The sequence below is a fragment of the Phytophthora cinnamomi genome (genome assembly GCF_018691715.1).
Source record: "Phytophthora cinnamomi strain GKB4 chromosome Unknown Contig104, whole genome shotgun sequence".
NCBI classification, from domain to species: Eukaryota; Oomycota; class Peronosporomycetes; order Peronosporales; family Peronosporaceae; genus Phytophthora; species Phytophthora cinnamomi.
In genome coordinates this window covers 323,816-338,364 of record NW_027151037.1, presented here as the reverse complement: position 1 = coordinate 338,364, position 14,549 = coordinate 323,816, and the positions used below count along the sequence as shown (strand labels likewise).

Here is a 14,549-nt window from a genome sequence, read left to right as displayed (position 1 = left end):
CCCGCGCGCGGAAGGGCTCGATACGTCTTCGCTGGGCTATTCATCATAACATCAGCTGTGACGAAGGCGTGTTGAAAAAAATGTATTACCAGTGATGCTACATACATGTAGATAGGATGCTGCTGGAATAACAAAGATTATGGTACGGAATCGAAACCTGCTGCTACAGCAACGCATCAACACTGTTGGATTATTGACAGGACTGGTAAACAATATTGATTCTGCCAGTGCTTATGTCGAAGCTGATTTCCTGTACCGTATCTACATTAATTTTGTGTATTGCTTAGATTACATGCATTAACAGTACATGTAAGAATGTAGATGCGACTTCAAAGCATACCTCCGGACGTGGCCAAGCAATGCAAGCAACAAAATACTCGAGAATCAAAATTGGGTAGTCTTTTCAACCTTAGTTATTAATAATAGCCTCCTGAAATTTTCTAAGTCGTTTGATCAGCGCTGTAATTCCTTCAAAATCTAAATATTGTACGTGTACCGTACTCGGACACACACTTGTACCGCGCTAGTAATTGTCAACGTAGCAACGCTTCAGAGTCGAATTGCTGTCATTGCAGCTGAGCTCGCAATTGGTGATTTTCGGGTTACCCGCCCCGCCCGATCGCATCGCTTGGTTCACCTCGGGTACTCGCACTCGCCCGACAGCGCAGTTCGGGTACCCGAACTTACCCGGCCCATTATATACTACAGACAGAGCCATTCTAACAAAGCGTGCAATATAATGTGAGTTCATCTTTAATTGACCTACTCTCAGTCGATGAGCTCGCTATTAGATCTCACTGCGAGAATATTATCTAGGAGCTCCGCGATTTAATTTTTAAGGCCATTATAGTTCCCGCAATGGAGAAAGTGCTTTCCGGTACCGCGCTTGACGCCGGAATGCACAGCGCGCTGTACAGTACCTATAGCAAAGGCAGGCAAGTGGTTATACTGTTTACAACATTATAACGTTACCGTAGCCCGGTCGGGTTACATGTAGCGTTTTACCCGGGTTCGGGTACAGTGTGTACACGGTACACGCTCTGCCGTCGAGTGATCACGGCGACCACGCAATCGTTAAGAGAAAGGGTCCTCATTAGTCTCCGCATGTTGCACCGTGTTGCACAAGGTGTAGGTCGCGGTGTGTGTGCTTTCCTGCGATCTGGAGGCGGCACTCGCCATACTGTACCTACTGCACAAAGTGTATGTTGCGAGCGCACGCCTCTCGCCGCCCACAGCCATGTTCGCGTGCCCTTGATATCAACAACGCGAACGTTGCCGCTCCCAGCCACACGCTCCGTAGAGTCAAGGCTGCGGCGCTGTAATCCCCAGCCGACATGGTGTGTCGCGAGGCAAATCTAGGACACCGGCACCTTCACTCGCCGCCGCCGGCATGAACCCCCATGTCCTGCCGGCACTGCGCCGCGCGCTCCAGCGACGCCGCAGTCCGCCCATGTCCGATCTCCACGGCCGTACGCTGAGCCGCGAAGTCTCCGATAATAAATAAGCAACTGACACAAGGCCAAGCACCGAAAATGACAACTGACTTGGCCCTACTATGCCCTGCCTAGCATAGGACCCTTCCTACCACCCACAAGTCCTAGTCTAGGCCGCTGCTTTTCACTCGCCCATCCGCTCGCCCATTCGCCGAAACTCCGACTGTCCCACACCCGACGCTAACGCACAGAGCAGAGATGATGAAGCTGCCGGCGGGCTACGGCTGCGAAACCACGAGCGCGGACGACGCCAGCGGCCGCGCGCAGGACGGGGAGCAGTGCACCAACGGCGTGCTGCGGCCGGCCTCGCAGCAGAACCAGTACCACAACCTGCCCGTGGCGGTGGCCGTGCCCGTGACGGGCATCCGCGCGTCCCCCGCCGCCCAGAGCCCGGACCGCGCGCGCGCGTCGTCCGCGGCGTCGCGCCGCAAGACGGCGCACAACTTCTCGTTCCGCTCGCTCACGGGCTCCAAGTTCATCCGCCTGGCCGACTTCGCCGGCAAGCCCATCCTGGTCGTGAACGTGGCGTCGCACTGCAACTCCACCACCAAGGCCTACGTGCAGCTCAACGACCTGGCCAAGCGCTTCCCGGAGCTCGTGATCATCGGCTGCCCGTGCAACCAGTTCGGCCACCAGGAGAACCTCAACGGCGAGGAGATCTACCAGAGCCTGCGGCACATCCGCCCCGGCAAGGGCTTCGAGCCGGCCTTCATGCTCACGGAGAAGGTCGAGGTCAACGGCGCCAACGCGCACGCGCTCTTCAACTTCCTCCGCATCACGCTGCCTTACCCGTGCGACCGCACGCTGCTGGACGAGATGTCCACGCCCAGCGGCGTCTTCTCGCACCCCATGCGCCTCATCTGGATGCCCGTCACGCGCGCAGACGTCAGCTGGAACTTCGAGAAGGTGCGCTGCAGTCCGTCCGATAGACTGCTGCTGCGTGAGGTTGATCCGTCGCTAACGCCTTGTGCTTCTTTGATTTGTTGCTGATTGCGTCCAGTTCCTCATCAGCCCGGATGGCACGCCGTACAAGCGCTACAGCCCCAAGCTGGACTTCACCGGCATGATCGAAGACATCAAGTTCTTCTGCAAGGTGGACGCGTCGAACGAGAAGCAGCTATGAGACGGCCACCAGTCGTCGCACCAACACTTTGATACAGCAGCACGCGGGGGCGAGTCTCCCGCCGAAAACGCACGACTCCAACCGCAGAGCTGACGGCGACAGACTCTGTCCATCGACCAAGACGAGGGAGGAAGAGACAGAGGCAGAGACGGCCAAAGGCGCGGAGCTATGTGTTTGTGAGCTCGAGACGCGACCGTGTGCGTAGTAAGAAGGCTAAGTAATTGCGTGAAGAATTTTGCAGTCAACCCACCGAAAAGCTGTCCCGCAACGTCCACGTTGGTCTTCCTTTGACAGTGTCACTCATCTCCCCCACCCCTTCCGATTCGCTGAAACTCGCCCCTTTTCGTCCAATCGGCGCGATTCCAACCGTGGCCAGCCACCGATGCATTTTACTGGTTGCCATCACTTGCGACTTGAGCCGCATCAGCAGCAACAGTCCCAGCCCGCAGCAGCTCCAGCAGCAGCTCCAGCTCCCGCGCCAGCCCCCGAGCCAAGATGCAGCACGACGAAGTGATCTGGGGCGTCATCTCCAAGCAGTTCTGCTCCTTCAAGAGCAAGTACGTCACCAGCAGCAGCAATGAGCAACGAGCAATGAGCAATGACACATCCTAGAGCTGTGAACTAACTCGTATCTCTGTTATCGTCGTTGCTGCCAGGCTGCCGGGCACGGGCAACATGTTCTGCAGCAACCCGTACAACGTGACGGGTCTGTGCAACCGCACGGCCTGCCCGCTGGCCAACTCGCGCTACGCCACGATCCGCGAGGAGGACGGCGTGTGCTACCTGTACATGAAGACCATCGAGCGCGCGCACACGCCCAACCGGCTGTGGGAGCGCGTGAAGCTCAGCAAGAACTACACCAAGTCGCTGGCGCAGATCGACGAGCAGCTGCAGTTCTGGCCCAAGAAGCTCATCCACAAGAACAAGCAGCGGCTCACCAAGATCCACCAGTACCTCATGCGCATGCGCAAGCTCACACTCAAGACCAAGCCCAAGCTCGTGGTCATCAACAAGAAGATCGAGCGCCGCGAGAAGCGCCGCGAGAAGAAGGCCATGGTGGCCGCCAAGCTCGACAACTCGATCGAGAAGGAGCTGCTCGAGCGCCTGCAGAAGGGAACGTACGGCGATATTTATAATTTCCCCGAGCGCGAGTTCTCCAAGGTGCTCGAGAGCAACGGCAAGCGCCAGACCATGGAGGAGGAGAGCGAGGACGAGGAGGAGGTCGAGTACGAGCTCGAGGGCGACGAGGACGACGACGACGACGAGGTCGGCCAGGTCGAGTACGTCGAGGACTTTGACGAGGACGAGAGCGACCTCGAGGACCTCGCGGACGAGTTCGCCGTGGACGACGGCGGTGAGAGCGACGAGTCTGACAGCGACGAGGAGGACGCGCCCACGTCCAAGAAGCGCAAGGCGGCGCCGCCCAGCTCCAAGAAGAGCAAGAAGCAGAAGAAGCCCAAGGGCCCGTACGTCGAGATTGAATACGAACAGGAGCAGGAGGCGGCCGGCGGAGAGCTCAACTGGTAGAGGGCTTGAACGCCAGCTGACTGGATGGCTGTCGTTCTGCGTGGTGTTTGGATGGGGGTGCGCCGCTCGTGGACCTCGGGGAAATCGAAATAGACTATTTTGCACGTGAACATTTCATCCGCTTGGTTCTTAATGCCGCTAACCTTGCACGCGAGCATGGTGGGATTCTGGCATAGACGAGTTTGATATCATTCGTTGCACAGTTGGAGACGCACGCGTTGGAGGTAAACTGCAAAACATTGACGAATAATCCATTATTTACATGCAGACTGCACTTTACTGCTGCGAGCACTCTGGCCGTTCCCCGTCGTGCGGATCTTCTTGGCTTTGAGCAGCTATCGCGTCCAACTCATTTGTTGAGAGCAGAAAGCCGCCTGCCCGAGTAGTCTCTGCTTCTTGCGGCTGGGAGGGGGCATCGTTGAGATCGTCACCGTCTGAAACCACATGCGCGCTAGACTCGAGGTGATCGGTATCATTGTCCTCCGCGAGTGCCCTAGCTGCTGCGGCCGCAGATGCATCGAAAGTACCCGTGTCCCCCATCAGTTCGTCCTTCTCCGGCGGTGACAACGCCGACTCCAACTGCTTTTTCAGTTCACGGTTCTCCACATGGAGGTCGAGGTTCTCCTTTTCCAGGTACGCCACGTTTTCGCTCTTCTGCTCCTGCAGCTTCACAATGGCATCCTGGACAGACGCCACCTGCGCCTCCAGCTTCTCCACCAGCTCCATTTTCTCCTTCACAAGTGCTTGCATTTCCTGAATCTCATGCTCAGCTTTCTCGCGTTCGTCACTCAGGGCCGCACGCATTTCCGCCTTCATGTCTGCTGCCCGCTGCGTCTCGGCTCGCAGAGCATTGCGAAGCTCTTCAACGTGCTCCTTGAGTAGCTTCAGTTCCTCATCTTTGTCCTCCACTAGCCGCTGCTCTTTCTCCTGATGGTTTTCTTGGTACTGCGTCAAGACTTGCTCGGCCTGAGCCAAGTCATTCTGCAGCTCCTGCACCTTGACCTGCAAGTCGTGTCGGTCCTTTTTCAGCTTCCGGAATAGATCCAGCGTCTCTGTCGTCATTTTCACCTTCTCTAGCTTGTCAATGCGAGCCTTCTGCTTCTCTACGAGTTTCTCCATGCTCTCCTTCGCTAGTTGAGCTTCCACCAGTTGGTTGTGATATTCGACAGCCTCCACCTGAGAGGACTTCAAGGATTTTGCGAGACTTTCAAACTCTTTACGATACTTGCCCGCATCATTCTCAGTCATTTCTAACTGAGCCTCCATCTCCTTCAGTTTTCCTTGATAAGTAGCTTGCTGCGCCTGCGCGGAAGCACACTTTTCAGAGAGCTCAAGGATCTCGTTTTGGAGTTGCTCCTCCACACCACCACGCTCAGCCTCAAGCGCGGCATATTTCTCCTTCAGCAGTCGACGTTCATCGTCAAGCTCATCGCATTTGGCTTGCAGCGCCTCCTGTCGGTTCTTAACCTGAATTTGCCAGTCCTCCTGCTTACCAATCTGACTCTCAAACTCTTCCTCCTTCGCTTTAGCGGAACACTTCAACTCTTCGATCTCAGCATTGGCTTCTTCGATCACAGAACGAAGTCGATGAATCTCGCCATCCGCATTCTTCTGGTACTCCTCAAGCTCGTTCTGCGCTTCCTGGAACTGCTCGCGGATACTATCCATCTGAAGCACCAACTCCTGTTGCTTCTCGTCCCATGCAGCATTGGTCGATTCTAGCTTCTCCTGAACCAATTGTTTTTGTTCCAAGATTTCCGTGCATGATTGTTTGGTCTTTTGTAGCTCCTCCGCTCGAGCCTCCAGCTCCTGTTTAGAAGCTCCAGAGTTGCTGTGGAGTGCGGTTAATTCCTCACGAAGTCGTTTCTGCTCCGCCGTGAAGCGTGCAAATTCCCTTTCTGCCATCGCTTGCTTCTTGTTCCACACATCATCCTGTTTGATCTGCTCTTCTCGAGCCTCAGTCAGCTGATTCTCCAGTGTCGCTACCTTAGTTTGGAGCTCAGTCTGTTTTTCCCTGGACTCGATGAGTTCCATTTGAACTACGCCATTTGAGCTCATCGTCAATTGCTGCTCAAGTGCAGATATCTTCTCTTCCAACGCCATTTCTTTGCCTTCAGCAGCCACAAGTCGCTGTTTACTTTGGAGACGCATCTCCTGCTGTTCCTCCTTCGACCTTGCCAAGGCATCCGTCAAACTCGCCAACTTCTCGTCCTTTCTTTCTTGAGTGCGAGCTGCCGAGTCCAAGTCTGTTTCTAGCATTTTCATTTTCTCCAACAAGTCTGCAATCGTAACCGAGCTATCCTTTGCCTCCTTACGCAGCACAGACAGTGTTTCTTCGTACGACTGCACATCAAGCTGAAGCTTCTCGCGTTGCTTTGATTCAGTCTCGAGGCGCTGCTGCATCTGTGAAATTGTCATTAACTTCGCATCTAGCTGTGCCTGAAGTACCTTGGCAATATGCTCCTTTTGCATTAACGTCTCGCTCAGCTCGTATCCTTGGCGTTGCGAAATTTCCAGCTCCTCGCTCATTCTTTCAGCATCTGCTTGCAACTCTTGTTTCTCGAGTGCTGCTCTCTCGTGATCGGACTGCAACTGCGCAAGCTCCTGCATGATATTCTGTAATTCTCCTGCGAGTTTTTCGACAACCGCATTTTCGATTGGCTTGTCGCTTTTGGCATTATCTGTGGTCGAGGCAACCTGCTGCTCCAGCTCGACAATTTTCTGCTGCAAGAGAGTTTTCTCTTCCTCCAAAGAATTGACGCGCGATTCTTGCTCCAACTGACTAGAATCATTATGCTGCTGCTTTAAAGACGAGATTTCCTCGTCGCGCTCAGCAACCGCCAGCTGAAGGACAGTTCTTGATGCCTTCATTTCCTCCAGCAGGCTTTCCAACTCATCCATCTTACTGCGCAGACTGAAGTACTCCCCGTCGTTAGCAGCCTGCGGTAGCTCTGACTGAAGCGATTCAATGGTAGCTTGAAGCTGGCGCTTTTCGTGATCAAAACGTTGCTGGGATTCGTTCGACTGGAGCTTTAGGGTCTCCAGCTGAGACTGAATAGCATCCAGCTCTTCTGCAGCCATATGCTGAGAATTCGTCTTCTCGGTCTCTAAATCCTGGCAGCGCTTCTTTTCCGTTGCTAACGCTTCCTGCGTGGATTCCAGCTCGGCCATGATCTCTTCAACGAGTGCACCCGCTTTCGGCGCGTTTTCCGAGCAATCGAAACTTGCGAGGTTCTCGTTCAGCTTTGCTCGCAAATCTTTCAGTTCATGTTCCAGCGCCAACTTTTCGTCCAGGACAGCTCTGGATTGCATGTTCTCCACCATCAAAGTCCTAATATCCGCTAGAACATCAAAAGCACGGGCGCGCTCAATGTCACCAAGTGAGGCACTTTTCTCGTTTGCCAGCGCTTCGATCGCCGCCATAGGATCCTCGACATTTTCGTCGCGACAGTTCCGAAGCACAGCTGCAAACAGATCAAGCACTTGCTTGCTGCTTTCCTTAACGCCCAGGCCGGCTTGGTTCGGCTTGACTTTTCTTACTGCTGCGTGGAACGGTGAATTTCCAGCGTCCTTTGTTGCACTTTCGTCGCCATCTTCGTAGACTCGGAAAAGAGTTTGCGGGTCCTGGTTCTCTTTCGCCACAGAGTGGCGCTTTCGCGGATAACGGTGCGGTGAGAGTGGGGCCTGTGTCTTGATGCTAGGGGGGAAGTCCCCCGGTCCCCACGTCTCTCTCGTGCGCTTGCCGCGATGCTTTCGCTTCTTCTCCACGGCAGCCTTCGCCACCGAACTGCTAGAGAGAATGAGACCCTTGAGCCGCGCCATCTCGGTCTTGTTGTGGTTCTTCTCACTGAGCAGCGCCTCGTTCTCCGCCTTGAGGGCGTTGAGCGCCTCCGAGTTGACGAGCTTCTTGAGTTCGTTGACCTCGCGCTTGAGGCGGCGCAGCTGCGTCTGGTCGTCCAGCACCTCGTTCACGGTGGCCGACTGCTTGATGTCCTTCGCGCGCGCCGCGAACTGCAGCGTGCTCTTGGTCTCCTCGATGTACCTGTCGCTGGGCGTGACGCAGCACACGATGAGCGTGCGCGTGTTGCCGCCCAGCGAGTTCTGCAGCAGGCGCGTGAGCTTGCTGTCTCGGAACGGCGCGTTCTGGCCGCCGGCGCTGGCCAGCGCGTTGATGACGCGCGCCAGCGTGAGCAGCGACTTGTTAATGTTGCCGGCCTCGCGCTGGCGGATGCCTTCGTTGCCCGTGTGGCGCAGGCTCTCGGAGCCGGCCAGGTCCACGAGGTTGAGGCTGGCCACGAGCACGGCGCCGTCCACGTCCTCCTCGGAGAGGCGGCGGTCGGCTCCGACTCCGACTGCGGCGCTCTGGCCCTTGTGCTTGCTCTCGATCACGATGCGGAAGACGCTGTGCGAGCGCGAGCTCTTGTCGTTCATGGCCGTGTGGCCCACCGTGCGGTTGCGGTTGCCCGTCTGCAGCAGCGTCACGATGTCCTCGTAGTTGGTGATGATCTGCTCGTGGCACTCGACGTACACGCCCTTGCGCGGGTCCTCGCGCAGCTTGAGGTTGTCGCTGGGCCCGAGCAGGTCGCGCACGACCTCGTTGTAGATCTCGAGGAAGGACACGCGCAGCAGGAAGTCGCGGTCCGCGCAGCGCTCGATGCAGCCGAAGATGTCCTCGACCGCCAGCTGCAGCAGGCCAGGCCGGCAGCTCTCGGCCTCGGGCTCGAACGGCATGCCGCCGTCGCCCTGCATGGTGAACGTCTTGCCCGAGCTCGTCTGCCCGTACGCGAACACGGTGCCGTTGATGCCGCCCAGCGTCGAGCGCACGATGCGCTGCGCCACGCGCGCGTAGATGGCGCGCGCGTCGCTGCCGGCGTCGAAGATGTGGTCGTACTGGAAGGCGCCGCCCTTGCCCGCCAGCGGCGCGCCTGTGGCCGGGTCCGTGAGCGCCACGGCGTTGAGCGCCGGCACGCAGCGCAGCGCCGAGGAGTCCTGCGCACGCGTCTCGCGCTCGTTCAGCGGCCGCACGCGGATGCACACGGCGATGTTCTCCGCCTCGGCGGGCGCCGCCGCCGCTGCGTCCGTCATTAGAGGTAGTTTGAAAATGGAGCGAGTTGGCGCGCTTTTTACTTTTATCGCTACTTTTTACACTTAAGCGCTACTTAGTAATATGGACACCGGACGGACAATTGCTTTTCGTGGTGGACGCTGGTGTAACCCAATTTGTCCGAGCGTCCATTTTGTAAACACTGACTGTCCCGTCTGGTTTTAGAATGGTACAGATGCTTCCCCTCATTCCAAAAACGTTCCAAACTCGTCTAGTACGCTCGAAAAGTGCGATCCCAAAGAAACGGGCGCGGCGCGAGTCTCGCGGATCCTACTGCACCTGCCAGAGTACCGAGCTGCCAGCTTGTTCGAGGGGGACTTCATCTAGAGCTGGAAGCAGTCGCGCTGCTTGCTCAAGAACATGCTCTACGAGGAACAACCCCACGAGACAGCTACTGTTTTAGGATGTGTAGTTATACGTGTATTGAGTTATTGGGATTGTGATACGGTAGCCCCCACAAAATGACGCAGACAGACAATACTACGCAGTGACTTGCACCCTTTCCTTGCTCGTGGACCAATTTCACGTGCGCAACGTGCGAGCGCCGCCCTTGACCAGCGCGGCGGCCTTTTCGGCGGCGGACGTCACGCTGCCGTCCGTCGTGTAGGTCACGTGCGCCATCGTGTTGAAGCCGTTGCCGCACACCGGGTCGCCCTGACTGCAGAACTCGATGGCCTTGGGTCCGTATGTAGGGCTGGAGCTCTGGATCGTCTGCCCCATGAGCTTCAACGGGTTGCCGAAGGTCACGACGGCTTTGATACGAGACGCCAGGTTCTCCGGGATGCTGTCGCCGGAGCCGAGCGTCGTCTTGATACCAATGGCGATGTCGGTAACGCTGGCACCCTGTGAGTAGCCGCCGAGCACGAACACGGTGTTGGGGCACTCCTGGGCGACGGACACGACGTGGTTGGTCATGTCCGTGGCGCCGGGTCCGGCACTCGTTTGATCCATGGACGCTAGGTAGTTGACCGCATACGAGGATACACTCTTTCCACCGAGGTTGGAGGTGATGCCACTGACCAGTGGTTCACCGCAGATGCCGAGCCCGGCCATCTCGCCGCTACCGCGAGCGAAAACGATGTGGACGTCCGAACACTCTGCGGTGACGAGGGTAGCGTGGTTGGCAAGAAACACAACCGATCCGACGATAGCGGAGAACGTGGTAGCGAGCTTCATTGTGTTGTTTGGGCTGGGTGACTTCCACTCACCGGAGATTTAAGTTGCTTGCTGAAGCAGAACGAGAAAGAAATAGTGATGTGTTCGTGCCAATGAGCAGCGTGTCGACGCCGAGGTTCGCTGTGCCCTCCATTGTTAGTGCTCGTAGATACGGTTAAGAGACCACGCGTACGCCATTCTGCTGATGGCCAAACGCACACGACGAGCTTGTGGCTGCCGTCAGAAGCAGCCATTACTCCTCAAAAGCTTGCGTCTATTCAATTTTCATGGCAGCTTTAATGCGGTTGCTGTGGCGTCAGAAAACAAAAAGTTGGGTGAAGGCTGCTAGCAAAGAAGCGCACGCGGCATGGCTAGAGAACTCACATCGGCGGCCCTTTCAGGCAGCTGTACACTACCTCTACAGCCTGTGGCACATACCCAATCAGCAACAGCTCAGTGCATGTTAAAATACCAGTTCCAGTAACACCAAATCGACTCGATTCGACATTGTCGAGTTCAAGCAACACGAAGACATCGCGGATTGCATTTCTCAACCTTGTTACTGTTCGCTATCGTCACAATACCAGGTAAAGTAGATGGGTTTCAAAGCCCTATCACCCTCAAGCTATGCCGTCTTGGTACGGTCGTTGTCGATGTCCGCAACGCTGTTGCTGTTCGTTCATATCAATGATACGTAATGATACGGTATCATCACCAAGACACACGGTCTGCATGTGTTTTCACAGCTGCATGAGGCGGCTTTCGTTGATTCTTGGATCCAAAGACGTCACATCGCTCCGTGGCTCATCATGTGGCATCGGCTAGAGATACACATATTGGGCCGAGTCGACGCGCTACGCTAACATTTACACAGATCAGTAAACCACGATTTAAATCGTTTCTTTTTCGAGCGACCAAGTAGATCAAGTTGATGCCGTAGAACAAGGTGACGTGCATGTACAGTTGTCAGCTAGGTAGCTGACCCACCTCATGACTGAGTATTCCTATCAGTAATTTGATTATCGTTGATTTTCGTGTGATTATTCACTTCAACACCCGGAGCAAATCTACAGCAGACGTCCGATAAGATCGCTCCGATTGCGGGCAGCACGTGTGCCCGCTTAACACCAATATGTATTTTACAGCTTGCAGTAGAGGATTGACGCCAAAAAGCTGCCCATGCGCGTTGAGTCAACCACGTTGACACTGATACCGTACTCTCCCTGTGCTTCATTCTTTAATTGGACTCGACCACCGCATCCCACGATACCAGTGACGACTTCGACCATGAAGCTTACCTCAGCCTGCTCAACGATCCTAGGGTCTCTTCTCGTTTTGGTCGCGAACCCAACCTACCTCGTCAACGCGGAATGCTCGGACGTCCACGTCGTCTTCGCTCGCGGTAGCGGTGAGATGGCCGGGCTCGGCATCTGCGGTGAGCCACTGGTCAGTGGCATCACCTCCAACCTTGGCGGCATGAGTGTGTCTTCGTACGCGGTCAGTTATCTCGCATCAATGGACCAGACCAGCGCCGGACCCGGCGCCACGGACATGACCAACCACGTTGTGTCCGTCGCCCAGGAATGCCCCAACACCGTGTTCGTGCTCGGCGGCTACTCACAGGGTGCCAGCGTTACCGACATCGCCATTGGTATCAAGACGATGCTCGGCTCCGGTGATACCATTCCGGAGAACTTGGCACCTCGCATCAAGGCCGTTGTGACGTTCGGTAACCCGTTGAAGCTCATGGGCCAGACGATCGAGAGCTCAAGTTCTACGTACGGATCAAAGGCCATTGAATTCTGCAATCAGGGTGACCCGGTGTGCGGTAATGGTTTCAACACGATGGCCCACATGACCTACCCGATGGACAGTGTGTCGGGTGCCGCTGAGAAGGCTGCTGCGTTGGTGAAGGGCGGTGGCCGCACGCTGCGCGGCTGAACTCTATTGGTGTCTGTGTTTCGTGATCGTCAAGTCAGCATCTTAGTACCAATGGATAGTCTAAGTGTGTCAGTCAATAGAAGAGAAGAAATTGCTCTCTGGACTCCAAAGACCATTGTTCACTGTGTGTGGGTGGGGGTGGGGGGCAAGCACAAGTAGTTTACAGGTAGCGTAGGCCAGAAGCCTTAACATCGATCAATGTGACTTTTCAAGCGTCTAGCCCTTAAATGACGTGTACGCCAAAAGGCCGTGGCAAATAGCTGCATACAGGGCTGGCACGATGGATTTCGGTCAAGTACGTCGGACATATATTACCAAACATGGCTTCTGCCAAAAACAAGGTAGGTTGCTGGGCAAGTGTTAACGGTGCTTACACACGTAGAGCTCGAGCGCCACTCTTCACTAGCGCAACAGCCTTCTGGGCCGCAGTGGTCACACTGCCGTCCGTCGGGTACATGAGGTGCGCCATCATGTTAAAGCCAGCGGCGCACACAGGGTCACCCTGGTTGCAAAATTCGATAGCCTTGGGTCCGTACGTGGAGCTGGCGCTCGCGATGGTCTGTCCAAAGAGCTTGAGCGGGTTGCCGAACGTCACGACAGCCTTGATACGCGGTGCCAGCGACTCAGGGATTACGCTACCCGAGCCGAGAGCCGTCTTGATGCCGATGGAAATATCGGTCACACTGGCACCCTGCGAGTAGCCGCCGAGAACGAACACGGTGCTGGGGCATTCCTGAGCGACGGACACGACATGGTTGGTCATGTCGGTGGCACCCGGGCCAGCACTGGTCTGGTCGTACGCGGCGAGGTACTGAACCGCGTAGGACGAGACGCTCATGCCACCGAGGTTGGAGGCGATGGCCTTGACGAGAGGCTGGCCAGCGGTGCCAAGTCCAGGCAGCTCGCCACTTCCACGGGCGAACACGACGTGGACGTCCGAGCACGCGGCGTTGACGAGGTTGGCGGGGCTGGCGAGCAGCACGAGCAGGGATCCGAGGGAGGTGGAGAACTTCATGTTGCGGGGGTGATTGAGATGGGCTGCCTTTGAGTTGCTTGGGGGTTTACCTGGTGTGTGTGCTACAGTGGAAAAGCAAAAGTGAAAGCTCATGGTAGAAGATCGCGGCCCCTGGATTCCAGTATTGCTGACGCCGCACCACAGTCGTCTTATTCGCGTTCGTTCGCTGTGGGAACGCCTCCTGCCACGCTTTTCATCGTGATCCATGTACTACGATCAGAACATACTCAATGCTTTGTACGTGCCCCCTCGCTCCTACAGTAGCAACATTTCAACAAGGCAGACACGAGGGAACCGGTGATCTTCGACGGTTATCAACCTGATGCTACAGGCCCGAAGGTTCTGGAAACCACATGCCAGCTTAACCGAAGGGGGGGGGGATACAGATAGCCACCATGGTGGTCCACCATAGCCGCAAAATTGACTTGCAAGGGTGGACCTGTCAGGAAATCACGCCGCATATATATCGCTACATGAGCTAGCCGCTAGTCAGACCGTCGCCTCAGGACGCGTGAGTTGTGCCTCAGGACGCGTGAGTTGCGCACTTTGACTCACTGGGTCAACGTCTGGATTGGTGCACACACGAACGGTAAAAACGCCACAGTGCGCATTCGCTATTGTCCACTGCGGTGCGTATTCGTTTGGGCCTTTTCCGATTCCCGTACAATTGGCCTGCTTTTTCATGTGGTCGTAACTTACGCCTTGTTGTGAGTTGCGCGTACCTGTAGCCCCGGTGTTCGAGTTCGAGTTCGAGCTCGAGCTAGGTCAGCTACTGAACACGAGAACGCCTAAATAAATGCCTGATGTCCGCTCCTCTCCGCTTATCGGCCGCGGCGGCCACAAACAGATCCGAACCAGAGTTGCAGACTACAGTTCCGCTTGCAGCTGATTTGTCTCGCAAGTGACTGGGGTGCTAGCGACCTACACGTCACGAGCACGGTGCTGCGATCACCAATAGCTTTTCCACTTCGAGCAGAGCATCTCCGGTGACAGGTATCTCACGGTCTTATTCCGGGATACCGGAGATATTGTAGCGGAACCGGTTTTCAGCGGTTCCTCTATCTTTTAGTGGATACTACGGCCATACTGCAGGCACTGTCTTATGTGAGCCATCACGACGCGTTTACCCGCCGTCCCTTCCCTACTATAGCACACGAACTGGCTGACAGGAAGCCTCGAGGAGCGCCACGC

At 56.0% G+C, this 14,549-nt stretch overlaps 6 protein-coding genes across 6 annotated transcripts; 4 read left to right on the top strand and 2 right to left on the bottom strand.

Moving 5' to 3' along the window:
* Nucleotides 1-1,691: 1,691 nt before the first annotated feature.
* On the top strand, nucleotides 1,692-2,616 carry IUM83_05958 (glutathione peroxidase; the record flags this gene model as incomplete). Its single annotated transcript, XM_067930124.1, has 2 exons — nucleotides 1,692-2,399; nucleotides 2,494-2,616. 2 exons carry the CDS (start codon nucleotides 1,692-1,694, stop codon nucleotides 2,614-2,616), a joined length of 831 nt encoding a protein of 276 aa, XP_067782597.1.
* Nucleotides 2,617-3,111: 495 nt separating this feature from the next.
* IUM83_05957 (RNA-binding nuclear protein (MAK16) containing a distinct C4 Zn-finger) lies at nucleotides 3,112-4,143 on the top strand (the record flags this gene model as incomplete). Its single annotated transcript, XM_067930123.1, has 2 exons — nucleotides 3,112-3,173; nucleotides 3,273-4,143. 2 exons carry the CDS (start codon nucleotides 3,112-3,114, stop codon nucleotides 4,141-4,143), a joined length of 933 nt encoding a protein of 310 aa, XP_067782765.1.
* A 276-nt stretch (nucleotides 4,144-4,419) lies between these two features.
* On the bottom strand, nucleotides 4,420-9,228 carry IUM83_05956 (Kinesin-like protein; the record flags this gene model as incomplete). Its single annotated transcript, XM_067930122.1, has 1 exon — nucleotides 4,420-9,228. One exon carries the CDS (start codon nucleotides 9,226-9,228, stop codon nucleotides 4,420-4,422), a length of 4,809 nt encoding a protein of 1,602 aa, XP_067782766.1.
* Nucleotides 8,993-9,295, top strand: IUM83_05955 (uncharacterized protein; the record flags this gene model as incomplete). Its single annotated transcript, XM_067930121.1, has 1 exon — nucleotides 8,993-9,295. The coding sequence occupies one exon, from the start codon at nucleotides 8,993-8,995 to the stop codon at nucleotides 9,293-9,295; it is 303 nt and encodes a 100-aa protein (XP_067782829.1).
* Nucleotides 9,296-11,689: 2,394 nt separating this feature from the next.
* IUM83_05954 (cutin hydrolase) lies at nucleotides 11,690-12,343 on the top strand (the record flags this gene model as incomplete). The annotated part of the gene is made up of 1 exon (XM_067930120.1): nucleotides 11,690-12,343. One exon carries the CDS (start codon nucleotides 11,690-11,692, stop codon nucleotides 12,341-12,343), a length of 654 nt encoding a protein of 217 aa, XP_067782598.1.
* Nucleotides 12,344-12,713: 370 nt separating this feature from the next.
* Nucleotides 12,714-13,358, bottom strand: IUM83_05953 (cutin hydrolase; the record flags this gene model as incomplete). The annotated part of the gene is made up of 1 exon (XM_067930119.1): nucleotides 12,714-13,358. One exon carries the CDS (start codon nucleotides 13,356-13,358, stop codon nucleotides 12,714-12,716), a length of 645 nt encoding a protein of 214 aa, XP_067782830.1.
* Between the last annotated feature and the right edge of the window lie 1,191 nt (nucleotides 13,359-14,549).